General features: G+C 43.8%; 2 protein-coding genes across 2 annotated transcripts in view; both read right to left on the bottom strand.

The window, feature by feature from the left end:
- The window catches only part of ror1 (receptor tyrosine kinase-like orphan receptor 1), a gene marked incomplete at its 3' end in the record, with an annotated part of 219,521 nt that extends 209,703 nt beyond the window's left edge, over positions 1-9,818 (bottom strand). Inside the window, exon 1 of the mRNA XM_083646963.1 lies at positions 9,730-9,818. The remainder of the gene's footprint in view (positions 1-9,729) is intronic.
- A 9,889-nt stretch (positions 9,819-19,707) lies between these two features.
- Positions 19,708-27,806, bottom strand: LOC310787130 (uncharacterized protein). Its single transcript, XM_083648480.1, has 8 exons — positions 27,682-27,806; positions 27,336-27,587; positions 27,051-27,200; positions 26,705-26,951; positions 24,526-24,795; positions 22,769-23,005; positions 22,556-22,687; positions 19,708-21,140 (listed from the first exon to the last, which is right to left on the bottom strand). Exons 1-8 carry the CDS (start codon positions 27,802-27,804, stop codon positions 20,740-20,742), a joined length of 1,812 nt encoding a protein of 603 aa, XP_083504606.1. The 5' UTR covers positions 27,805-27,806; the 3' UTR covers positions 19,708-20,739.
- Between the last annotated feature and the right edge of the window lie 35 nt (positions 27,807-27,841).

Below are 27,841 nucleotides of genomic sequence, written 5' to 3' on the forward strand. Positions count from 1 at the left end.
TAGTCCTGAGGAAACACACTCCACACCTTGTGATGTCTGCAGTGCTCAGTGAGGTAGTCCTGAGGAAACACACTCCACACCTTGTGATGTCTGCAGTGCCCACTGAGGTAGTCCTGAGGAAACACACTCCACACCTTGTGATGCCTGCAGTGCCCACTGAGGTAGTCCTGAGGAACCACAGCTCCACACCTTGTGATGTCTGCAGTGCCCAGTGAGGTAGTCCTGAGGAAACACAGCTCCACACCTTGTGATGTCTGCAGTGCTCAGTGAGGTAGTCCTGAGGAAACACACTCCACACCTTGTGATGTCTGCAGTGCTCAGTGAGGTAGTCCTGAGGAAACACACTCCACACCTTGTGATGTCTGCAGTGCCCAGTGAGGTAGTCCTGAGGAAACACACTCCACACCTTGTGATGTCTGCAGTGCCCAGTGAGGTAGTCCTGAGGAAACACTCCACACCTTGTGATGTCTGCAGTGCACACTGAGGTAGTCCTGAGGAAACACACTCTGCACACCTTGTGATGTCTGCAGTGCACAGTGAGGTAGTCCTGAGGAAACACACTCCACACCTTCTCATGATGTCTGCAGTGCTCAGTGAGGTAGTCCTGAGGAAACACACTTCACACCTTCTCGTGATGTCTGCAGTGCACAGTGAGGTAGTCCTGAGGAAACACACTCCACACCTTCTCATGATGTCTGCAGTGCCCAGTGAGGTAGTCCTGAGGAAACACACTCCACACCTTGTGATGTCTGCAGTGCCCAGTGAGGTAGTCCTGAGGAAACACACTCCACACCTTCTCATGATGTCTGCAGTGCCCAGTGAGGTAGTCCTGAGGAAACACACTCCACACCTTGTGATGTCTGCAGTGCTCAGTGAGGTAGTCCTGAGGAAACACACTCCACACACCTTGTGATGTCTGCAGTGCCCAGTGAGGTAGTCCTGAGGAAACACACTCCACACCTTGTGATGTCTGCAGTGCCCAGTGAGGTAGTCCTGAGGAAACACACTCCACACCTTGTGATGTCTGCAGTGCCCAGTGAGGTAGTCCTGAGGAAACACTCCACACCTTGTGATGTCTGCAGTGCCCAGTGAGGTAGTCCTGAGGAAACACTCCACACCTTGTGATGTCTGCAGTGGCTAGTGAGGTAGTCCTGAGGAAACACACTCCACACCTTCTCGTGATGTCTGCAGTGCCCAGTGAGGTAGTCCTGAGGAAACACAGCTCCACACCTTGTGATGTCTGCAGTGCCCAGTGAGGTAGTCCTGAGGAAACACAGCTCCACACCTTGTGATGTCTGCAGTGCTCAGTGAGGTAGTCCTGAGGAAACACACTTCACACCTTGTGATGTCTGCAGTGGCCAGTGAGGTAGTCCTGAGGAAACACACTCCACACCTTCTCATGATGTCTGCAGTGCTCAGTGAGGTAGTCCTGAGGAAACACACTCCACGCCTTCTCATGATGTCTGCAGTGCTCAGTGAGGTAGTCCTGAGGAAACACTCCACACCTTCTTGTGATGTCTGCAGTGCTCAGTGAGGTAGTCCTGAGGAAACACTCCACACCTTCTCATGATGTCTGCAGTGCTCAGTGAGGTAGTCCTGAGGAAACACTCCACACCTTCTTGTGATGTCTGCAGTGCTCAGTGAGGTAGTCCTGAGGAAACACTCCACACCTTGTGATGTCTGCAGTGACCAGTGAGGTAGTAGTCCTGCTTTGGGAAACTCCAGTTTGATGTTCATAATAATCACCGCCTGCTATACTCTGCAGCTAGGGACACATGGGATATATCGAATTTCAATATATCGCAATACAAAAATGTATGAATGCGTATCGTGGTGCAGAAAAAATGATCATAATATTAGCGCCATTTTATTCTGCTGTAGCAATCACAAATGACACAGCTTGTCCATCACAATTTCACGATCCAAATTATATTATTTGAGACTTTGTGACATTTTTTTTAAATTGATGCTTCTAAGCGTAAAGAGCCCCTAAAGTCCAAAATGTGTTTTTCTCCTTGTTCCTTCAACACAGAATGTTTGAGCCTCACTGTCTGTGTAGAGTTTGACACTAGAAGGCTGTTTTCACAATCATGAAAATCCAATTTCCTACGAACATGATTTGTGACATCACAAATCGTTTGGAAGCCAATTCTGCTCCAATATTCAATGTACACTAGTCTAGATTGATGTGGAAACTTGAAGGCGCCAGTGCACTGCACACTGAGAATGGACTTCACAGTGAATATAGGAAACATCTTGTCCAGCAGGAAAACTTTAAATATATTAGCATATTCATAGACTTGTGACTTTTTAAATAGGGAGGAGTAACTGGTAAATGTCATTTTAAGGATTTTAACAACATAATTTATCTTTTTTGTGTGGGGAAAAACCATGAGACACAATTTATTCTTCAAAGTAGTTTTTTTTATATACCGGTACATCTTAAAACATGACTTTAGTGGGTCTTTAATGTCAGCGTATCGAGTCGTCTACACTCCCTTATTGAGCATACACTTGCCTGCTCTTCATCCCCCATTGAGAAGTGTAAAGGAAAATCGCCCACTGGTCGTACATCAATTAAACAATTAGCACGACCGCATCGTCAAACCAGTCTGCCCTCTGGTAACGCCTCAAACCAGTCTGCCCTCTAGTAACGCCTCAAACCAGTCTGCCCTCTGGTAACGCCTCAAACCAGTCTGCCCTCTGGTAACGCCTCAAACCAGTCTGCCCTCTGGTAACGCCTCAAACCAGTCTGCCCTCTGGTAACACCTCAAACCAGTCTGCCCTCTGGTAACGCCTCAAACCAGTCTGCCCTCTGGTGACACCTCAAACCAGTCTGCCCTCTGGTAACGCCTCAAACCAGTCTGCCCTCTGGTAACGCCTCAAACCAGTCTGCCCTCTGGTAACACCTCAAACCAGTCTGCCCTCTGGTAACACCTCAAACCAGTCTGCCCTCTGGTAACGCCTCAAACCAGTCTGCCCTCTGGTAACGCCTCAAACCAGTCTGCCCTCTGGTAACGCCTCAAACCAGTCTGCCCTCTGGTAACACCTCAAACCAGTCTGCCCTCTAGTAACGCCTCAAACCAGTCTGCCCTCTAGTAACGCCTCAAACCAGTCTGCCCTCTAGTAACGCCTCAAACCAGTCTGCCCTCTGGTAACGCCTCAAACCAGTCTGCCCTCTAGTAACGCCTCAAACCAGTCTGCCCTCTGGTAACACCTCAAACCAGTCTGCCCTCTGTAACACCTCAAACCAGTCTGCCCTCTGGTAACACCTCAAACCAGTCTGCCCTCTGGTGACGGTCAAGCACACTGAGTCTTGGCACACACATGCGCTTAATAATAACGAGTGGGAAGTAGGTAATTGCCAGTGCATGACATGGTTTACACGTCGTGTTTTAAAGCGGTGACACAGAGCAGAGTTTGAGCGTATGATTTATGGCCGACGCGCTGATGAAATTAACAAACGCGTGCGATTTTCCTCCCGTTTCACACGCTCAAAATGGAGTCGAACTGTCACAAAAACTCCTCCTCTCCTCCTCTCCTGCCCTGGCAGAAGAAGTCCATACATCTGTTCCACACATACACTTCCTGCATCAGGCTACATTCTTCTGCGTCTGCCAGAAGCTTTTAGGGACGCACAGCACTTGATGCTGAGTTGCACAGAGTGGGAGTCAGCTTTTAAACAGAGCAGAGCCATCTGCCCAAAGGGGTTGTGCCACCCAAAACACCACCCAGAGCATCCTTATATAAAAGGGAGTAAGTGGGAGTGGGTTCTGCAGTTTTGGTCACACTCGTGCAATTGCGATGTCATCATCAGTGATGTCACTCACTGATGATGTCACAATGTCTATGACAACATCAGTGATGTCACTCGAGCACTCGATGATGTCATCAGTGATGGTAAGTGGGCTCTGTATGCGATTCTGGCCCGTGATCTCGAGCAATTGTGATGTCACTGATGATGTCACAATGTCTGCAGGGTTGCAGGGCGGGCGAGCCCGCGCAGCGGGCAAGCCTAGGAATCGAGCATCCGTAGCGTGCGAGATGCCTAGTCTTAGAGGCCTAGAGATGCCTAGATAAAAATGCTGATGAACTAAATATTGTCGGACATAAAACACAAATCATAGCAGTATTCTGATTTGTAGCAAGAAAAACACAGAAAATAATTTGCACAAATTTAACAAAGATGCATGCAAAACAAAAAATGCAAGTAGGGCTGTGTGATATGGACAAAATCAAATATGATATTTCTGACCAAATACCTTGATATTGATATTGCGATGATATTGTAAGGACGACTATTGGTGCTTTCACAAAATATTCACACAATGGGATCTTTGATACATAATCAGTAACATGGATACAGTGGGTGAAGGCAAATAATAGAACAGCTAGAACCATCTGGTAAGTTCAGAAAATGACCTCACTTTACTAATACAGCCTTTAAGCTGCGGGAAAATACTTATGCCAAAGATATCACCATATTCAAAATCTATATAATTTCATATCACGGTGTGGATATATTTGCCCAGCCCTACTACCAAGAGATGTAACCTCTCTTCTCATCCTGTTTCATATTTCCATCAAAGCAGCTGTACAGCGTGCAGTGCAGCAAGCAGTGCAGAGTGGAGTGCAGCGGGGCAGGGAGGGCAGGACAGGCTCCTTACACACTCGGCCTGTAGGGCTGCATTTATTTTTTCCAGAGGTGAAGTGCCTTTAGTGTCAACAGTGTGTCCTGTTGAAATCCGTGCTGAGCCAGTTCCACCCAACATGATTTATGGCCTTCCTGAATGTTATTAAAAGGCTAAATGCAAAACCTCTGCACAGAAATCACATTGAGCCGCAGTCGTGCCGAGAAGCTGGCACGTTCAAAACAATTCAGAACGTTTTGATGTCCGTGTATTTTGGACATTTTATTTCATTTCTGTTCCTAGCACTCTCCTCTCTTGCATGATCATGGAATACTGTTACCCGAGGACTTTGGTGATGTAGGAACATGAGCTTATTTGCTTCTGCTGTTGCACTCATTTTGCAAGTCACGTGATGAGAGTCTGTGTAAAATGTCAAATGTGCAGAAACAAAACAAAACACATTGGAGATGTGCAGAACCTTGCAGGACACTGACAATATGCAAGTCCTATTTTTGGGGACAATAAAGTACCACAGAGATGACATATTTTTGTAGGCTTTATCCAGAAATCTCCACCATTCGGTTCTTCAGTGGAAAAGTCTATGGGGTTTTAGAATTGGGGATTTCACTTCAATGCATAAAATAAGGTCTGTGGTTAACAAAAGTTTATGAGAACACGAATTTGGGCTCAGCATGATAATCATCACAAACGTGAACAACTTTTATGCCTTTTGAAGCGTTTTATAAAAATCGCATTCAAAAGTCACAAAAGTTATTCACGTTTGTGAAGATAATCATGCAGAACCCAGATTTGCATTTCCATAAACTTTTGTTCACCACAGACCTTATTTTATGCATTTAAGTGAAACCGCCATGTTAAATCCCCATAGACTTTTCCACTGAAGAACCCGGAAGTATACTTCCAGACTCATTCCTGCAGCTCTCTATTCAGCCTGAAGAGCATAGAAAACACTGACATTTATTAATGTTGCAAGATTATGACTTCCTAGCTAAAGGACAGTGGCTGCCAGGTGGGCGGATAGCGGCCGCTTTGAAAAGATACTGCGCCTCGCTTCTCTTGAAGCAAAGTGTTTTTGAAAGTGGAGAAAAGTTCATTTTGTTAGAGGAGCACACAAAACATGGACCGCCTGTTCTTTTGTCAGCCAATAAATCAATCACAAAAAAAGAGGAGGCAGGATTTCATGCATGCAACGCAAGTAGCTGATAGGCTCCATCTGCCTCCATCGCCAAACTGCAAGACAGTTCTTTCATGGCAAGTTTTTTTTCTGTTGCCTCCACAATATTCATAGCCACAGAGCGGGTAGTGCAGCCCCCGTGTCACGTTACCTGCGGCTTGGTCGGGCATCCATACAGGCACAATTGGCCATGTCTGCGGGTGGGAAGCTGGATTAGGGGTATGTGTCCTGGTCGCTACACTAGTTTTCGGTGGAGGGGAACTGGGGGGAATAGCGTGATCCTCCCTATATATATATATATATATATATATTCATAGCCACTGGGCACTGATCACATGGTACTACAGTACTGCCTTCACATGTTTGATTACAGTGGTACCACTGTTGTTTCTCCAGCGTATGTTCACATTACAGTGAGAGACAAGACTCGCTGTTAGCATCTACAGTAGACTACAGACATGTCCTGCTCTCTGTGTTAGCATCTACAGTAGACTACAGACATGTCCTGCTCTCTGTGTTAGCATCTACAGTAGACTACAGACATGTCCTGCTCTCTGTGTTAGCATCTACAGTAGACTACAGACATGTCCTGCTCTCTGTGTTAGCATCTACAGTAGACTACAGACATGTCCTGCTCTCTGTGTTCTACAGTAGACTACAGACATGTCCTGCTCTCTGTGTTCTACAGTAGACTACAGACATGCCCTGCTCTCTGTGTTCTACAGTAGACTACAGACATGTCCTGCTCTCTGTGTTCTACAGTAGACTACAGACATGTCCTGCTCTCTGTGTTCTACAGTAGACTACAGACATGTCCTGCTATCTGTGTTCTACAGTAGACTACAGACATGTCCTGCTCTCTGTGTTAGCATCTACAGTAGACTACAGACATGTCCTGCTCTCTGTGTTCTACAGTAGACTACAGACATGTCCTGCTCTCTATGTTCTACAGTAGACTACAGACATGTCCTGGTCTCTGTGTTCTACAGTAGACTACAGACATGTCCTGCTCTCTGTGTTCTACTAGACTACAGACATGTCCTGGTCTCTGTGTTCTACAGTAGACTACAGACATGTCCTGCTCTCTGTGTTCTACAGTAGACTACAGACATGTCCTGCTCTCTGTGTTCTACAGTAGCCTACAGACATGTCCTGCTCTCTGTGTTCTACAGTAGACTACAGACATGTCCTGCTCTCTGTGTTCTACAGTAGACTACAGACATGTCCTGCTCTCTTTGTTCTACAGTAGACTACAGACATGTTCTGCTCTCTGTGTTCTACAGTAGACTACAGACATGTCCTGCTCTCTGTGTTCTACAGTAGACTACAGACATGTCCTGCTCTCTGTGTTCTACAGTAGACTACAGACATGTCCTGCTCTCTGTGTTCTACTAGACTACAGACATGTCCTGCTCTCTGTGTTCTACAGTAGACTACAGACATGTCCTGCTCTCTGTGTTCTACAGTAGACTACAGACATGTCCTGCTCTCTATGTTCTACAGTAGACTACAGACATGTCCTGGTCTCTGTGTTCTACAGTAGACTACAGACATGTCCTGCTCTCTGTGTTCTACTAGACTACAGACATGTCCTGCTCTCTGTGTTAGCATCTACAGTAGACTACAGACATGTCCTGCTCTGTGTTCTACAGTAGACTACAGACATGTCCTGCTCTGTGTTCTACAGTAGACTACAGACATGTCCTGCTCTCTGTGTTCTACAGTAGACTACAGACATGTCCTGCTCTCTGTGTTCTACTAGACTACAGACATGTCCTGCTCTCTGTGTTCTACTAGACTACAGACATGTCCTGCTCTCTGTGTTCTACAGTAGACTACAGACATGTCCTGGTCTCTGTGTTCTACAGTAGACTACAGACATGTCCTGCTCTCTGTGTTCTACAGTAGACTACAGACATGTCCTGCTCTCTGTGTTCTACAGTAGACTACAGACATGTCCTGCTCTGTGTTCTACAGTAGACTACAGACATGTCCTGCTCTCTGTGTTCTACAGTAGACTACAGACATGTCCTGGTCTCTGTGTTCTACAGTAGACTACAGACATGTCCTGCTCTCTGTGTTCTACAGTAGACTACAGACATGTCCTGCTCTGTGTGTTCTACAGTAGACTACAGACATGTCCTGCTCTCTGTGTTCCACAGTAGACTACAGACATGTCCTGGAGCAGCTTCATTGCCAGTGAATCAAGTCAAGTCAAGTCAAGTTTATTTATATAGCCCTAATTCACAAGCATGTCTCAGAGGGCTTCACAGAAAGTATGTCTACTTAGAATGGGAGGTAAACTTTGCAGATGCAGTGGCTGAACATGGGATCTTAATGGTTTTCATGTTTTTATGACAACTGCCTTGGATCACAGACGTGTAGCATAATGCACATTCATTTTGATGGATTATGTCTTTAAGTTGTAAGCTTAACATGGCAGAGGATGCAGTTGTTTCCACTCGTCTTTTCCCCACATGCTTATTAGCTACAAGGGATGGGCTCTTTCCCCTCCATATTCGATCACGAACGTCCATGTGAAGACGTTATAACTCCTCCAGTGGAGTATTATGGATTAACATTCCTGCTCGCTGCCACAGAAAGAGAGAGAGAGAGCGAGAGAGAGAGGAAGGGGAGAGTGGAGAGATAGCCAAGCCAAAGGGCCATAGCAGAAAGCTTGTTCTGCCCGCTCTCTCCAGCATATACTGCACACCTTCACTGTAAATAACAGCCACAAGCAGTTAGGGAGGAACCCACATAATCCAAACAAACGCTGTAAAAACCTTCCGGAAGATAATTCATCACCACCCATCTGGGAGGGGAGTTTTTGTTCTCTCCCTTCTTCATATCTATAATACACCCAAAAGCCACATGACCAAAAAACAATTCAAACTGAATTCATACTGAATTCAATCATACTTAAAAAAAAAACTCGAGCAATAAGCAGCTTGATAAACAATCAGGTCATCACTTCTTTTCAATCACAAGATGAGACACTGCACACACTCAGCATGGCAAAGGGCAGCATGGCTCTGAAGAACTGCCACACATGACACACTACAATGTACAGGGAAATATACTATGTCCTTTGATTTATTCTATTATTTATTTTTAGTCAACAATGAAAACGAATTAATTGTGTTCCTTACAGGCCACTGTTCACAGTCATTTTGGACCATTCCCCCCCCATGCATCATCATCTTATTGCCTGATTGTGAAATCAATATTCCAAGGAATAAATCTGACTGACCATCAGCTCGTCTTGTTGACGTTTAAAATGCTGAATCCACTAGTTGTTTGTTAACTTGGAAAAAAAGCGTATGACTTGCTTATCTTTAAATTGACTCTGAATGTTAAGGGGAGGAGACCACAATGGCTATCCAGCTGAGAGAGGGCTGGTTATCCATCAATACTAGTTAAGGGCCCCTATTGTCTTCCAATGGAGTCAAGCCTCTTTGAATAGTCTCTCCACATGCAGAGCCTTCGGAAAGACAATAGCAAGATCATCTGAAAACCAAAGATCATTTACATGAGAGAGGAGGCTGCATGTGGGCAAACAGCCCAGCTTGCATGCACGGAACGACAGTTTGGGGACATTTTTAGCAGATGCGTAAAAAACAGTTAGGCTACAAGTCCCTATTGGTGTATCATGGGGCATTCAGAGTGATGGCGTAGGAATTCAAAATACCACAAAGTACGTTAATTAACATCACTATAAACTCACTATTGTGGCCCAAAACACATGGCATGTCCCAATATAGGAATGCTAGTGTTTGTGGTGAGGGGTTGATAGGTTTACATCGCTGAATTGACGCGTGTGGAAACAGACGCAGAAGCCAGCAGAGGAGTAGACAGAGCGGGCACGGCCGAGTGAATGGACCGGACAGACTGGGCTCTACTCACCGGACGCGCTGGGGTCCAGTAGGGCGCTCTGGAGCAGCAGGACGGTCCAGACAGCGCAGGCAGCGGGACATCTCCGCAGACGAGTTGGATACATTCCTCCGGCTCTGTGCTCAAACTCCCCAGTTCACATCCACTAGACTCAAAAACGTGATTTCGGGACACCCCCCAAAAATATAAATGAATACAAATTTTCGGGGTTGCTTTATCGGGTGTGCGCTTTTTTCCCGACGCACTTTTAATGCGCACCAAAAAACCCTCTCGGTGAAAAATGTGAGCGTACGTGGAAGCGAGTTTTCTCCGTCTCTCCTTGTTTCTCTCTCTTCCCTCACTTCTGCCCAGTTCACGTTCCCTCTCTCTCTCCCTCCCTCTCTCTCTCTCTCTCTCTCCCTCTGTGAGCGCAACGCTCCCAACAAACTTCACTGGGAGACTGGGAGAGGAGCCACATGGCTCTGATTAGGACGCCATGTGTCGCCACCTTGTGTTCATTATGTGAACTGCCAGTCCACTCGCCTCCAATTCATAGTATTCCCATGATGTCACAAGCAATTTCCTACCAATATGGCGCTATAATACACACAGCTCATTGGCTGTTTGTGTCACTTGATTGTAATCACCTGTTAATTGATTACAATCACCTGTTATTTTCATACCAAGATGGCCGTGTGGTGATGTAACAGAATACTATCAATAGCTGGTAACTTCAGTGCATGTATACAGTCTATCTACGGGGCATACACATAATGCTAAATACATAAATACAATACTAAATACAATGCTAAATACATAAATACAATACTAAATACAATGCTAAATACATACAAATAATTCATGCTTAGTTACTCCAAATAATATGGCAAGCTTTTCACGCCAGACGTTTTTCATGATTTGATGTTGGGAAATATAGCTGCTAGTTACACTCCCTTGATTAACTGGTGAACAGAAGACAGCAACCCCAGTCCCTGAAAACAGAAAGAAAAAGAAAAAAACACTGTTCCCTAATGAAAAATCACTATAATATGCCAGTAATATTCCTATAGGGACTTGTAGTGTGTCTGTGATTGTAAAAAGTTAGTTCTGCCCTATATGGAACCTACTGCTATCTCAGTATCACAATATTCCTCTACAGACTTATATGGTAGTTTTGTTGTGATATTAAGTAGGCTACAAAAGTAGGCGTAGTAAAATTCATTATAACAATGCTTATTTTTTTGCAAGGGCTGACAAGAAAATGTACACTCCTGTCCTGTGCCTTTTGCCACGAAGCTGTACATTTTTTAAGTGCAACCCCCCCAGTTTGTTAAACTGTGGATCGGGACCTAAATGGGTCATATATTAGACCACTAGAATGGCTTGTTGTTGGTCCCCAAGCAACAAGAGACACACAGAGGATGTGTGCACTGCCCTCTCATCACATTGACAGCCACTCCTGGAACAGTTAGGCCTACAGCCTGTGAAAATAAGCCCGTGTCCTTCGTCTGTCGAGGTTTGAGAGCGGAAAAAAGGTTAATAACCCTCTTACGTTTGACTAAATTGCAATTCCGACGTCAAACAGTCCAATATATACAATGCTAATAGACTGCTATGGATTAGCACTTTGCAGGCAGTTTTAATAATGACTCTGAATTTTATACGTCTGCATCAGCTGAAGTTGATGCAGCTGGTTTCTCCAAAGATCACATGTGGCGGTGATGACTTTACATGGCAGTGGGCAGACTCGACTTTTTTTTTAATATAATAACTGAATAAATCTATCATCCACCATATCCCAAATCATATCCAAATGTTTTACACACAGTGACCTTGATTTGTTTTCCATCCCTGCATTATTTGGACAAGGAGCGAGACATGATGAATGGGGAGGGAGGGGGGGGGGGGGGGGTTAAAGAGGAGAGAAACAGGTTTCTGTGCCTTGAACAATCTACTACGCCTACAGAACTGTTACCCCCCCCCCCCCCCCCCACCCCCCACAACACACACACACACACACACACACACACACACACACACACACACACACACACACACTTAGGCACAATTATTAATTCCAGAGCTGTACAGTATCAAGCCACCTCACCTCCTCCTCCTCCTCCTCCTCCTCCTCCATATAGCTCCACACCTTGTTTCATTTTACTCTCCTCACTTCTGGCTTTTGACACATACTTTGTCTCTGCGTGTGTGTCAGCACAGCGCACACAGAGCACTTTGTCTCTGCGTGTGTGTGTCAGCACAGCGCGCACAGACAGAGCACTTTGAAAGTCCAACACTGGCCTTTCTGGGGCGGGAAAAAGAATGGTAGCAATTTAGCATCTCCGGTTCTCCCCGTACTGTGACCTACCCCTGCTCATTAGAAGGAAATATCACCCCGCCCCCCCCCCCACTTTAAAATATGTTTTGATTTAACTGTTACAGAATGGAGGAACAGCGTGTATGAAGAATGGATTCTTTTCGATTGAAGTAGCCTACAGAGAGAGAGGGAGGTAATGGCACTGGGACGGCTCACCGTGCAGCGTCAGCGGCTTCACCTCTTATTTCCCCCGCTCCTCGTCAGGCCCATGGCTGCCCTCCTCCCCGATGGAGCTCCTGATCAAAACCTTCCCTCTCCTCTCCTCTCCTCTCCTCCCCACACGCTCCAAACACTGGCCCCCGGAGAGACGCTGTTAACTGCGGAGGAGATAACGCTGTCCAAGCACTTCCTGTGTGGATACAGATAGAGAAAGGGGGTGTGCCAGAGTGTGACTTTGTAGGGATTCAAAAAGTCTGGATTTATCCAGTTGATAGATTATTTTGTGCACAATTTCCAAATCTTGGTTCGATTAGGTCATCCTCGGACTAGTCCAACTGGAGTTTTCTCCATTGTTGGACTTGCTATGACAATGCTATGTGAGGACTCAGGGGGGACAACTCCTCTCAGCCCGACCAACTCCAGCTCGATGTCTTTGATGGTGGGAGAGGAAACCAGAGCACCCGGAGGAAGGCCACACAAACACGTGGAGGACATGTAAAACTCCACACAGAAAGGACACGGGGTTTGAACCCGGGACCTTCTTGCTGTGAAGCAACACGTGCGAATCACTGAGCCACCGTGGTTATATAGATCATTTCAACTTGACAACATAAACATTGTAAATTGGCCCTCTACTTCCTGTTGCCGTGTTTGCTAATACAATAAATGACAGGAAATAAACTTGAGTCCAAACTGTTCCCTAGCAACAGAATGCCAGTGAAACGGGCTATAGAAGAATGACTGTGATATAGCGTATCTCAAGCATTCTGTGCAGTGTCCCTGGTCCACTGATGCCGGAGTGGCTGAAGAGATGAAGGATAGGGTGATTAAGAGGGTTGAGGGATGCATGGCAGCAGGCTGCAATCGCTGCCAAAAGCTCTGATCAAAACCAGGGCTGCGGTCAATTCAACATGTAAATAGAGACTGCAGCTCATTTGCTAATGATGATCGAGCATTCAGTCTCACTTTTTCTTTCTTAATACGTTGGACATGGCAGCGTTCTCATGCCAGAAGTCATGTTTTAAGATTTTTTTTAAAAAATCTTTTGGAGTATCCCTTTAATTAATTGAATTGAAAGTGATCTGAGGCCAGCAGGGAAGTGTGTCCAGGTATCCAGGTATAAACTCTGAGTTAGGACTTATAGTGGGTGGAGGGCCCCAACACACTCATCACACACTCATACCTCATTGCCATGGAGGCATTTTTGGAGAATGTTACTGACTGAACCTTTATTGGATGACAGAAAGACAGAAGGACCGCATAATGCACAATTTCACACATATCATTCCAATTAACAACAAAGGACTTGCGTCCTCCAATGACATCACCCAAAGACCAAATTCAAACGAAATAATTCGAAAATAACTGTCAAACAGAATGAAATTGCGCATGACTGATTACAGTTGGGAGATATGTGTGAGGTGATGTACATCATATGTCAGCCATGTTTTTCCACTGAAGCGCCCTTTTAAAATGGCTGTTTAACCAGCCAAATTAATTGGACCTAAGCCGTATTTAGGTGGTTTTCTCCGAGTCTCAAAGGAGGGGGAAGCATTTTAAAGGGGAGAAGACCTCACCATAGAGCCGTTCAAGTAGCAAGAACAGTTGTGACATTTTCTCCTTGATGTCTATCTGCTTCATTTTTGCCTAAAGTAGGATATGATTATTAAAATTGCAACCATGCACGGCGAAACTCGGAGGAGCTTTCAAGGGGGATTGGATTAGGGGTCTTGAAGGTCTCTTTGAAGAGCAGATCCCTCAGGCTTTCTGCGGTGCCCACAGCAGATGGACAGGGGAGCTCTCGTTAACAGGCTGCCAGCGATGTGTCAGTCAGTGGACGGGGACCGAACGGCACAAGGGTGATGACGGCCTTTCAAATCTATCTGCCACATCCACGTCTCTTTATTTCTCTCCAGAGCTTTTCTCCCTCTCTCCGTTTCTTCAGATCCTCAGATGACTCCAATCACAGCGTCTGTCCATCTATCCGTGGTGCCTTCACTGCCTCTGGAAATGTGTTAGCACTTTGTGCATTCTTCAATCAGCGGATAACTCAAGACAGTTTCCGCCCCCAGTTTAGACATCATTAAATGGCTGACAGAACACACTGACCTCACTACTGCATCCTCTGCCCACCCCTCCATCCACTCCCATGCTGCCCCCCCCCCCACCACTCCATCCCCATCAGATTTGCGTGATTTCTAACCCCACATAGGATAAGCAATAACCACGCCCTGTGGCGCCGGGATTGGCCAGGAGCAACACTGGAGGGCACGCAGCCCAGCGATTTCATGAACCAACTGAATAGCTCTTGAGAACGGACAGTGATTTTGCGAGCGGACAATTGAGAGCGGACATTGAAATGAATTATGGTCACCTACCTTCCTTAGCATAGTAATAATAATAATAAGCATAATAATTGTAATCTACACAATGTACACAATCTACAAAAACATGCAATAATATAAACGGTGTTGTGTTCACGTTCATAGCTCATATAATATAATGTATCATATCGTTAATTTCAAGCTCAATTCTTACACAGAGAAAAGGTACAGCACTGAAAATGTAACAAGCAATAGTTTTTTAAACATCTTCATTTTAAAAGATGAAAAAAACCCAGGTGCTTTAGTCCCAAGCTTCAATGCTCCTGGCCAATCCCGGCGCCATAGGGCGTGGTTATTGCTTATCCTATGTGCGAATAGAAATCACGCATCAGATTTACATGTAGCCACTCCCACACTTCCCCCCCAACCCCATCAAACTCAGAGCTACATGTAGCCATTGGTTTTTATAGACTTGCTTTTTACAAGCCTGTTGCACTTTTTACTCCATCCCCATGAGGAGCTGTTTGGAACATACTGCAGTCAATGCTCATATTAATGCAGGAGGAGGGAAGTTTTCCAATGGCCAACGTGTACAGTATATATATAAGCCTTCACTTGACAGCAGTGAATACTGCCCATGTGTTTGAACAAGAGTGATGAGAGAACTTAATGTCGTGGAACAGTATTCTGCATGGGCGGAGTTAATGGGGGGGGGCAGACCCCCTATATATATATATATATATATATATATATATATATATATATATATATATATATATATATATATATATATATATATATATATATATATATAAATCTCCATGCTGAATATGATCATAAAATGTATATCCACTTTAACAAGCATGACAGGTATCTCTTTGCTAAAGCTGTGACAAGGGGGGCCTCTGACAGGCCAAAACTCATTGTCTTTCATACTCATTATGTCATCTTTCAAAAAAAACTTCAAAACCCACCTTTTCACTGTTGCTTTTGACCTATAATCTCTTTTCTCTCTCTCATCCATTTTAATATTTTCTCTCTTTATTAAAGTTGTTTTATCCTGTATTTGTAAAGTGTCTTTGAGCATGGCCAAATGCAACGGTGAACAGTGAAGCACTATATAATATAAATGTACATTACATGTAAATGTAGTGTACATCATTACATTACTAAACATACAATAATGAGTATTAATGTTCTGTAATTCTATTCATATTCTAATTACAATAATTACTCTAGGATTAATAACACTAACAATAATAAAACAACAATAACAATAATAATGATTTTATTATTAATAGTACACTGTAGTAGTAGTAGTAGTAGTAGTAGTAGCAGAAGCAGCAGCTTATTATTATTATTATTAATACTTTATTATTCAGAGACTAATTGATGTAATTGTGTGCAAAAATAAAAGACAGCCACATTTTCGCCGGCAAAGTCCCCCCCTTGCAGCCCTGTCTGGTGGCCCCCCCAAGTATAAAAGTCGAACTCCGCCTATGGCATTCTGTTAAAATGTCAAATCTCCAAAGAAAGAGTTGTCACCAGAAACTGATTTATACATTGACGTTCGGGGAGTTTTGTATGTAAAGTGGAGATTACACGAATAAACCAAAGCAGAGGTGCTAGCATATATTTTAGTTAAAAAAAAGAAAGAAAGGAAGTCTGCACACTGAAGTATCTGGCTCCCGGTCAATTTATTGACGTTTTGATCAAAAGATCTTCATCAGAAGCATAGCCTATATTTTCTATATACTTTCCTGAATAATCAGCCTCCAGATTCGGGGAGCTTTGCAGGGCACGGCAATAATTGCTGCGCAATGAACATGAAATGCATCATTGGGTTTTACTGGGTGTGAACGTGCCCTCCTCTTCCAATTCCCATGCAGCACAGGAAAACCATAGGTAGCGTTGGTTCTAGCTGGCCTGGGAGCCTCAGCCTACTACAGTACTTGGATCATGCAAAGTAGTCAGCTTATCCATAACTCAGCTGTGTCTTTTTGGAGGTGTGTGCCGTGGCCTATTACCTCTGGGTGGTCCCTGTCTTTTATTAGCTGTTGTGTCACTTCTGTGCCAAAATATGGACTTGTCTTTGGCTGACAGCACATGTCCAATGCTGTGGACTGTGACATTAGATAAACAAGCTGTAGAAAGCACATCGAGTGCTCCGGTGCAGCTGACTGAACCTCTTAGGTCTATATTTGCCTCCATGGTAAACCACATTAAAACAATGACAACTGAATAAATGCTTTAACCCAACTCTTGAAAACACTCTCTTGACATTTAGACTGTTATGCATTGCAGATTCGTCGGTTGCTGCCTGCGTAGGCAGGAAGCCTCTGGGTCATTTATAAACCACGTCTTTAGTTGAGATTTCATGGAGATCTTCTCAGTGTGTCAACAGAGCAATTGGACAAGCTGCAAGTTTTATGAGAACGCATGTGAATATATTTCTGCCCCTACTACCAATCCCTTTACTAGAGTAGAATCCATGCAGACAGAAAACTCACAAAGAACAATGGAAGCGTGCAGAATTTTTAAAAACCATTGGATCTGGCGCATTGACTGCTCTTATATGCCGTTTTGCACAGAGGAAACACTGTTTCAGAGATTGTTTTAGAAAAATTAATATGTTTGGTATAATTTGTCAAACCCAGCAGTGCACAAACGGGGATTCCTGTGTTCAATTTTCCAGGCCATTGCCTCCCAAATTGTGGAAACCACTTTGTCAGAACATGCAGGGTGGTTCTCCCCTCCTATGCAGTCCTGTTGCTTCAAAAATAAGGATGTTTGCTCTTTATATGACTGTAACGCATTGTGGAAAAACAGTCAAAATTGCTAGTATTGGCACTGTAAACTGATATGGGACTCCCCCCCCCCACCCCTCCCAATAGAGAGCCAAAGTCCACCACCACCAAAGTCCAGACCACTTCCGGTTTAGGCATACGAACCAAGGGATTTCATTCGCCATTCTTTTCTCCATAGAGATTTCTCAAAACAACCACATAAAAATACTTTTACTTGGTCAAACCAAGCGATTCAGCTATATTTAGAATCAGGAGAGACCGTAGAACATTTCACTCTGACCAAAACTTAAAAATGATCCAAAAAGTCACCCCCCCTTCCCCCCAATCAAAAATTAATTCTGAATCTGGAGGACAATGGGCTCTCAGAAGAAGTCTGGTGTCTCCCTCAGTGTGTTGACTGGGAGCCAGACAGACGAGTGGATGAGAGATCACGGAGCGAGCGGTCTGTGTGGACACGATCCAGCCCCTGTTCTGTTGAGCTGTGTGGTCAGAAACAAACACTCCTATTCATCTCCTCCCGCCGCCAAACAGTTTGATGGCCCCACAGATCATCCTGTAAAGCTCAGCTCCAGACGCGGGAAATTGGGGGTGAGAAGGTGATGATGATTCATGGCGATGTTCTACATGTACTAATACTATGGTTGTGTTGCTCTTGATCATCTGGCGCTTTGTTAACCTTGCATGCCTTGTCAAAGCTCATTTACTGCCAGTGGACAAGCTACAGGCGAGACACATTGCTACAAGTTTAGAGTTTTGTTCCCCACTTTCTATTGTTTGGAGAGTTCAAAACAGACTAAAGGACTCGGCGGCATTTGCTTTTAATTAGGAGTTTAAAAGGCCCATTCACGTCCAGAACTAGAACTTTATAGCTGCCAACTTTTTTTTGATAACTGCAAACTATAATGATACACTGTTGCTCAAGCATTCACACTACAGCAGTATCTGAGGTCAGGACCTCGGTGAATTCAGCAAACGAAGCAGTCACTGCAGTGAGCTACTGAATTCTCCACCCAGCTTTTTTTAGAACTTCAATTTGATTGGATGAAAATGTTTTATCATCATCATCATCATCATCATCACTTTATTGACAGACCCAAGGTCCAATAAAAAAAACCAATACATATAAGACATATGTTGTGAGGCAAACATCACAACAAGAATACTCAACAATACTACAATAAGGCATTGTACCAATGTTTCCAGATGCAAGACTGGCATTGAGACTAGGTTGAGACAGCAACATAATGATCATATTCTGAGACACATTCAGATGACAGATAAACTTATAAGTCAGGTTTCTCATCAGGGCATGAAAGGTGTTCACTCCTGCACCACAAAACATTTCACTGGCGCTGCACCACCATGGCTTCCTAAGAAGGATCCTCAGGCAGTCATTATAAGCAACCTGGAGCTTTGGAATGCTAGCCTGCTTAAACTTGACCCACAAGGGGGCAGTATAGTATAGTATAGTAATCGTCTCTGGATCCAAACAATTGCTCTGAGATTGAACCTACTGTTTTTTGTTGTTTTGTTATTGTAGTGGGAAAGCAGGCATTCTATTTAGTTAGATTGATCAAATATTTTTTGTAGTCATAGTTATCTTATAGATATGGTTCTCAATATGAATGGGTATTTTATGGTCCGGTTACATTACATGCCCAGTGGCAAGAATATCGATGGGAATTTTGAAGGACAGGGGACACAAAAAGGAAACCCCTCGTTGAATTATGATTCCTCTATTTTACTGCCTTGTTTTAAAGCTGCTGTAAATACATTCAGGATAAAGAGATCAACTCTGCATCAATGCAAACCAACACAAGGCTCACTCTCACTAGTGACAGGAAGTGATTGACAGGACAGTCACCACGCCTTCTGCCTCAGACCTCTCCTCATGGTTGGATGGGTTCCCATTCACTTGGAAATGAAAAAAGCAGAAGAATGGAGCTACCACTGGTTTTGAGATTCTGACCAGCACTTCTAAATAAATGTGTGGTGGCCTGCAAAAACCCTGCACATGGTGGGAATTTGACTCGTATATAGCCTACTTATATATTTTCTTAATTAGCCAGCAAGTTGGTGTATACAGATGGCCGTATATGCCATGGTAAAATTGCTGTAGAATAACTACAGTAACATACTGTATAATGAATTACACTATTATTAAAAGTATATTGTCAAAATAAGTTACTTTTTACACTGTATACTGAATTACAGTACTGCTACTGTCCATGCATATCACTGCATTTATTACAGCAAAATTCTGTTATCTGTGGGTGTAAAATGAGAAAAATGACAATGGCATTAATGCAAAGAAAATTGAAAGATTTATTGAAAAAAAGAGAGGCTTATTTAACAAAATAGTATTTATATAACAAAAACAGCAGTCTTAACTAAATGTGGAGACAGGCAACAGCCCTCATAGAACATAGGACATATTTACTTTTTAATATATTAAAGATTCAAATTTATGCAGAGAACAATTGTTATTAAACATTTTGTGTCAAGTTCAACCATATACATTTACTCTTCTCCACAAAAAAGACCCAATATCCATAGCCTCGTAAAACAGACTCGTTAGCTGCTGAAATTTGCAAATGCTTCACCTACCCATCAGTACTCTGTACTTCACAGAGGAGAAAGTTGGTCAAAAGGGAAGTTAGACGGGACATTCGCTGATTTCTACAATCACCTGCCTTGGTTTTGTTTCCACGTGTCGTGATTGGTCAAATACCATTCCTTGGAGGATGACAACTTCCTCTGGCCAGAGTTTAACTATAATATCCATAAAGCAATTACAAAATGTCAAACATCTGACTTCGCCAAGGAGTATGGAAGTGGAGGTTGCTTGGCAAGAATACGCAGCATTGACCGTAGTCAAGTCTCATTGCATAACAAACGTTTTGCTGATTCAGAAAGGAAAAAATATAATGTGAACGTTTGGTTTTTGGTTCATCAGTTTTGTTCACAACAAATCAATTATTTTCACTACATCACCAGAGCAGTGCTTTTGGGGGGCATTATGTACATTTATCCACATTCTGTCAGGTCATTTGGCGAGCGTCAGCCTCCACTTACATGGGGAAAAAGCAGCTGTAAAACTGGGAAAAATTGTCTAGGTATCATTAAAGTAAAAAAAGTAAAAAAAACAACTTAATTATCAAGTTAAATTATGAGTCAATTTTTCTTCAGAAGCCAGCAAGAGGTGTTTTCTGGAGCTCCCTCTTTCTCCATGTCTCTGGCCACAATAACTCTGTTCATGAGGGGGAGGAGGAGTGGCGGGAATATGTGAGCAGACATGTCATGCATGACCTTTGGCCGCCGCACATCACAGAAGAAAAACCAGGAAGAAAATGCTCTATACCTTATCCAGTTTCTTTCATACATCCATGTCTGAAAGAGGGAGGGCATCTTCATCATCTGAAACAGGGATGGAATGTGCATTGTCTCTCCACAGATCCATGTCCTTGGCAGAGCTCCTCATCAGCTCTCCCATCCCCTGTGGATCCCTGATGTTTCTTGGGTAGGTAAATTCCTCGAATCCCTGGTGGGACCTGCCAGGGAGGAAGGCAAACAAGCCATCCTTCTCAAACTCTGACACAAACTGTGCCACCTCCTCTTGCCAGCGTGTGTGTGAAGATCCAGAGTAATACTGCGGAGACTCCGTGCTGCCGACTGCAAATAGGCGGTTCAGCTCTTTTCCGAAGGCATGCGACGCCTTGGCACAGGGCTCCATCTGCCAGGTGCGGTAAATCACTCGGGACCGGCACTGCGCAATCTCTGGAAATGCAAAAATAATTTGTTACGCAGGTCAATAACTCAACATTAAACAACTTTGATCTCCCCCCCCCCCCCCCAGAAATCCAGTCAGAAGAATTCAAATGAATAAATAAGCCTGCTTAACTTCACATCATTTATAATCTAAATATGTATGCATGCATGTGTGCATTTGTAAAATATATGATGTGTTCTGCATGTGTTTACAATAATAATAATTTAAAAATGTGCACTGATTATGGGTTTGACAATACGCTTCCCTCACGATACCACACGATACACAATATTGGGCGCTCACGGTATCGATACGGTACTATTATAACAATTCTTTTAATCAAAACTTGAATGAGGAAATTAAATATATGACTAAAATAGTCTTTTATTCGAAAGACAACATGCAAAACAATGCTGTTGGTTGCCCTGGCCTATAGTAAAAAAAATTAAATAAAAAAATGGTCACTGATGACATCACATCATTAGATAATTAGGGCAATAACCTAATTAAAAAATCCGGCTCCGTCATTTCAGCCCGATCGCACATCAAACGGCATAGCTGTGGCCGGCCAAAATTAAATTGAAACAAACATTGCCCACTTGCTCCCTTTTAATATAGAAGTCTTGGAATAGAATGCGTCAATCAATTCTACTTTCTGACTGAACCACTGAACTTTCCGCAAATCCCCTTTATTTACCTCAGGGCTTAATTGGAAGCAGGCTGAATGTTATATTAGAGACAGTACTTTATTTCTACAGTAATTCCCGCTCTTTGAGAAAAAGGAAGTATCATTTTTGTTTTTTCATTGTTGTTACTGCAACAGATGATAATTACGGTAATCAAGATGGCATGCAGTCAGTTGGGGCATCACCAACCAGAAACAATTCAGCGCACACACGCACACACACACACACACACACACACACACACACACACACACACAGCATACCAAATGAAATGTAGTATAACCCAACAGGATACAATGTGTGAAGTGTATTAGAGTGAAGTTATTGAATATTTGTTATGTAGTAGCTCTTTTTGGTATTGTACTTTTTAAGACTGTCCCTAAGCACCCAGTCTCTCTGCTGTGTTCTGCCACTGCCTATTTTCTGTCGAGCTCGGAGGATGACTCCTTTTGGTCAAAACTAGGATGTAACTCGTCGCCTACCTTAGTACAGCAGGAATGTCCTTTAAAAATGTTTCACTTACGAGTTATTGATGCGGAAATGTCCGCTTGTTTGTGTGAAGAGGTGCTGCTTTGCCATGTCAGGCGCTGGTTCTGTGCACGCAGTTTCTGATATCGCAAAACCGCTATTCAGCTCGACGATGCATATCATCAGGTTTTTATATCGCGAGATTTCGTGGCACACACGACACACCTCGTATTGATTACACACAAAAATAATGAAGCCTATGAACACACCTGTGACTTCTTTATTGTGGATTTCGCTGAAATAGTCAAGGGGAATATTGCCTCCTGCTTCCCCTTGGACGTTTGCCACCCGGTTCCATTTCAGGTCCTGCTGAATTCTTTCAGGGTAAAAACCCTCGATTCCTAGTTTGCAGTAAAGTTGTGTTACTATAGCATTACACAAATGGCAATAAATGATACAAACATTAAATGAACATGCTTTACCTGCCAGCATTCGATGGGCCACCGTGAAATGGTTTGGATGGTTTCTGTCCCAGAACTGGATCAGGTTCATTTTCCAGACTTCTGTCATGGCCTCTCCATCACCCTCCTGAACTGCATCTCTCCGTGCCAGGTGCTGCAAACCCTCCCAGATCATTGCTTTGGAGTAGTTTTGGACATAGTCCTCCTGTTCCGTTCCATACGAGCAACCCTCTGAGCAGTACCATGTATCTTGCATGGCTGTGAAACACAGGCAAACACATCATATACATTCACAGCGTTCTTGGATCCTATTGGACCCTCGGATATCTTCCTGGATTCTTTCTGCACTCGCATATTAATGAGACTCTCCAGGATTCAATGATCGCGGAATTTACCGTGGAAAATAGGTCCACCCGCGGAATGTGTGTTCATCTGCAGAAAAAGCAGCATTCACTCCCGAAAACATGAATTTAAAATTGGCCACTAGATAACACTAGGGTATTGATAGTATTCTGTTACATCACCAAACGGCCATCTTGGTAAGAAAATAGCAGGTGATTGTAATCAATTAACAGGTGATTACAATCAAGTGACACAACCAGCCAATGAGCTGTGTATTGTAGCGCCATATTGGTAGGAAAATGCTTGTGATGTCATGGGAATACTATGAATAGAGGCCCTTTTCACATCGTCAGGGCAACAGCTTCCAAATGAACAGGTGCATGCATTACAACTTCCTGTTGCAGGTGCATGCATTACAACTTACAACTTACAAGAATTTGGTTTTGGGCATAGTAAAGACAGACAACAAAGAGGCAAATCTAAGCCATTTGTGCTTATATTATTAGGCTGACAGTGAAAAATGGATTTAAAATAATACTCATAGCAGCTATAGTGAGATAAACTCCAGATGGAGCATAGAGCTATCCTTTACTATAATAAAGTGTCCTAAACTAGAGAGCTGAAGTATTTAAGAAAGAATGCTGCACATTGCTTCCATATATTTGTTTGTGGAGGTTCAACCTTTTTATTTTTCAAGAGTTCCAGTGGAATACATGTACACTAGGAGTTTAGAAGGAGCATGTTTATTTTATCAATTTATTAGAGATCCCTTTTAACTCGACTGATGAAATATATATTTTTCAGAATGAATCATTTTTAGCGGTTATATATCGCAGAATAATGATTTCTAGCTGCAGAATTAAAGCCCCATTCAGTAAGTTTTCCACTGCGCCCTCTGCGTGCATTAGTATGGATAACGATATCGCCGTTCAAAGTCAACAAAACACAGCGCCAGAAGCTCTATGTACATGTTGTGACATCGGGTACTCACCACGTGATGAAATAATAATCCATAGTTCCGTGAAACATCATTTTCGTAGCAAATCCGAATCGAGTTACTTCCTCGTTTTCATGAACACAGCGCTTCCGCTGTACAGCGCATGCGCGCATGCTTTTATTTTTTTATTTTTTCTTGCTACGGGACGTGACAGACAAACTGCTTAGTCCCAGTGCTGGCCAATGGAGGGCGGTGTGGGATAAATAAAGACGAGGGTCTCCCTATTAAAAGTCAATCTACCATGTCCTGTGACTAAAAATCAGTTATATTACAGTAAAAAATGTCAAAAATCTTACTGATTGGGGCTTTAAGGCAGAGTTTGTGATTTTGTGGAATCCTGGAGGGACTAATTAATTGTACAACTGTCCAATCTACAGCTACAGTGATGAAAGTAACATGCAACTAGCCTGTAGTTTGAAACGGCAAAGAATATTCTTACCTTCTGAGGACTGGACCCTGGACTGTTCCTCAGGGCTTAAGCACTCTATGTGGTACCACTGATGGCTTCTGCATTCACCTTGGAGGGAGCACTGGACCATCTCTACACCTTTCTTTTCATGACAGAAACAGTAAATGTAGCTGTCATCCAGCTCACACTCCTCGCTGCAATACCAGTCATCGCTGGTGGTTTCAAGTCCCACACAGGACAGGTGGAAACGTTGAGTGGGACAAAGGCTGCTGCAACATTGGACCATTTCCTCCACTTTGTCTATTTCAAGAAAGAGGAAAAAATAAGGAGAACAAGATTGATAAAACACATTGTTTTATAAAAGGCATTTTATCTGAACTTTCAATGTCTATGTCTACATTAGCTGTTTTTGTTGATTTGATATACTGTACATACATATTTTACATACATACAGCTCTCCCATTATAGTAGTATGATGTATTGTTGAATGATACCGTTATTTAATTTGTCATCAATTATTTGTTAATTAACTTATTGCAGACAGCCCCTCACTTTTAGTTTCTGATTTCTGTGTGGTGCTGATGGACAGCTCCTTTTATCGTGAAAATAAAAAGTGGTCTGCCTGTTCTGGGGGAAAGTGAAGTAGTGGGAATAGCGTGATCCTCTCACGTGCTACGCCCTGCCGGTGAAGCTCTCACTGTCAGGTGAAAAGAAGCGGTTGGCTACTGCGCATGTCTCGGAGGAAGCATGGTGCTAGTCTACGCCTCTACGGCTCTCCCCAGGTCGGCAGAGCGGGTGGAGCAGCGACCGGGGTAGCAGGGGGAAAATTGGCCAAGTACAATTGGGGATAAAAATGGGGGGAAATCAGAAGAAAGGTCCGACTGAGAACGCATCATTTTGGAACGTACTGTTGCTACTGTTTATGGTCGGATGTGGGCCGTGAACATTTTTGCGATTTGCAAGTGGGCCATGAGCCGTAAAAGGTTGGGAACTGCTGGACTAGTATAACTTTATATATAAATATAATAGGACTGTAAGATGTCAAGTAAAAGTCCTTTAAGTGTGCGTGGGATGTCCATGGGGGGACCCCAGTCGCTGCAGAGTCGGTTGTGTTCAGGGGCATCAGGGGATGGAGGGAGTGACAAAGTCCTGATTTGTGGGGGCTTTTGGGTCTCATTGAAGAGGCGGATGGCAGTTGGGTAGAAGCTCTTCCTGTGACAGGTCACATCAGTCTTCTGCCACGGGGGAGGACCCTGAAGAGTTTATGTCCTGGATGGGTTGGGTCGGCCATTATTTTCTGAGACTGCTTTAGCATCCTGGCAGTGTGTTAGTTAGTTAGTAGACGGACAAGCGCGTCTATTATTGTCACAAGAACACACCCAACACATGCATGCGGCCACGAACACACTCATGCCGACGGTGGCCGGTGAAATTTGTCCTCTGCATTTAACCCATCCAGGCTTGTCCTTTCCTCCGAGGGGCAGGCCAGGAGCAGTGGTCGCTTTTTCTTTCCAGCGCCCGGGGACCAACTTCGGATGTTGTCGTCACTGGTCGGATGACGATGGCGATCTTCTGCATGTTTTTAGTGGGGGGGGGGGGGGGGTTATGTACGGAGGAACCCCCTGGGGAGCACTGGGAGGTCCTGAATGGATGGCAGGCTGCATCTGACCATCTTTTCAGGACGGCGGATGATGCGCTGGAGTCTGAAGATGTCCTTGCGGGCAGCAGCATCATACCAGACGGTGATGGAGGAGGTGAGGATGGACTCGATGGTGGAAGTGTAGAAAAGTGCCAAGTGCCAAGTGCGTTTGGCACCTTGAGAATCTCTATAATTAAGTTGAAGTTGTCTGTGTGTGTATCTTTTATGCACACCCACACCTAAGGTCAGATTGGGCTGTAATTTTTCATTGTAGGGGTTATATGGGAAAGGTTATGGGCACGTCATCAAGGCCTGGAACCACCTGGAAAACATCTCATACCCAAAGTGCACCAGATTTAACTTTAAAATAAAATTTACAACATTTTCTTTCTGGGGACTATGCTCCCCGCTCCCCCCGCCCCCCCCCTCTTAAGGTCCACCCACCACAGTCTCACTAAATCCTGTGGGAAACGCTGGGTTTAGATTGCAGATCTCCGAAATAAATACCCTACTTGTGCAATGCAAACCTCTGTGTACGTTTAGAATCTGAGAAATCTCAATGACTCTTACCTTCTTCACACAAACACAATGGATATTTTGCACCATCTGCAGCAGTGGAATTTGCTGCAGCAGCAACAGTCTTTATGTCCCGTGTATCAGGGGCCAGCCAGGCCCAGTCCACCACCTTCTGTGAAAGAGCAGTCAACCACACCATCTGTGCCTCGAGGTCTTCAGGGTAGTGTGCAGGAGTCTGCTCCACACTTGTGATGTTGCACAGGTTGGCAGCAAGCAGGGTAACATATGCTACTGTGGAAAACTGTGGAACGGCAATGGGTTAAAATTGTGATGTTTTTCAATGGAAAATCTAGAATCTTTAAACGGCAATGAATGGACATGAATTTAATTTGTCTCATACCTCAAAGAAGTCCCGAGAGCGCTGAATGTTGTCCTTTACAATTTTCAATGGGCATGAGTATGGAAAGTAATGCCTGTAGTATGCCTGTAATTGAGACACTGTCCCACGAGCAGACTTGCTCTTCTGAGTGAACAGGAGGTCCATACTGTCCTGAAAATAATAAAATATTACATAATTAAACAAAAGAAAACAAATATCACAAATATCTCTAACAGTTTGAATTCATCCAAGCAAAAAAAGGTTGTAGAATGCAAAAATGTAAAGTCCAAACATCATACACTGTACCTGCAGAAGTATGATATCCTTATCAAACTCCTGTGGAGCTTCTATGAGCCCCTCAAGCCTTGCAGCAGCAGTGCTTTCATTGAGCCGTGAGTGGCGAGCAGGAGCCATTTTCTCCAGGCTCAGGCCATCACCACAGCACAGGATTTCATATGGTTTGTCCTTGACTATCGGCACGTATGAATGGAGAGTATCCATGATCTGCAAAACTCCAACCTTTGTGCTGGAGTCTGCAGTCACTACACCAAGATGGATCTGAACAATTGAAAGAACCAGTGAAACATAACATGTCCTGCCATCTACATCCAGTGACCAAATGGCACATTGCATTATTTACATGTGTACTTACAATGGTGCTTTTCTCTTTCATCTCATCTGTATACATATGAGGGATGTGTCTCTCAACCTTTTCCTTGGGTCCCTTGAGTACAGCCAAGTTGTCTGCCAGAATTCTCATCACCATTACGACCATACGGTTCCGCAAAGATGTGTAAGCCTGAGTGATGATC

Source organism: Poromitra crassiceps, assembly GCF_964638095.1.
Source record: "Poromitra crassiceps genome assembly, chromosome: 12".
Classification (NCBI taxonomy): Eukaryota; Metazoa; Chordata; class Actinopteri; order Beryciformes; family Melamphaidae; genus Poromitra; species Poromitra crassiceps.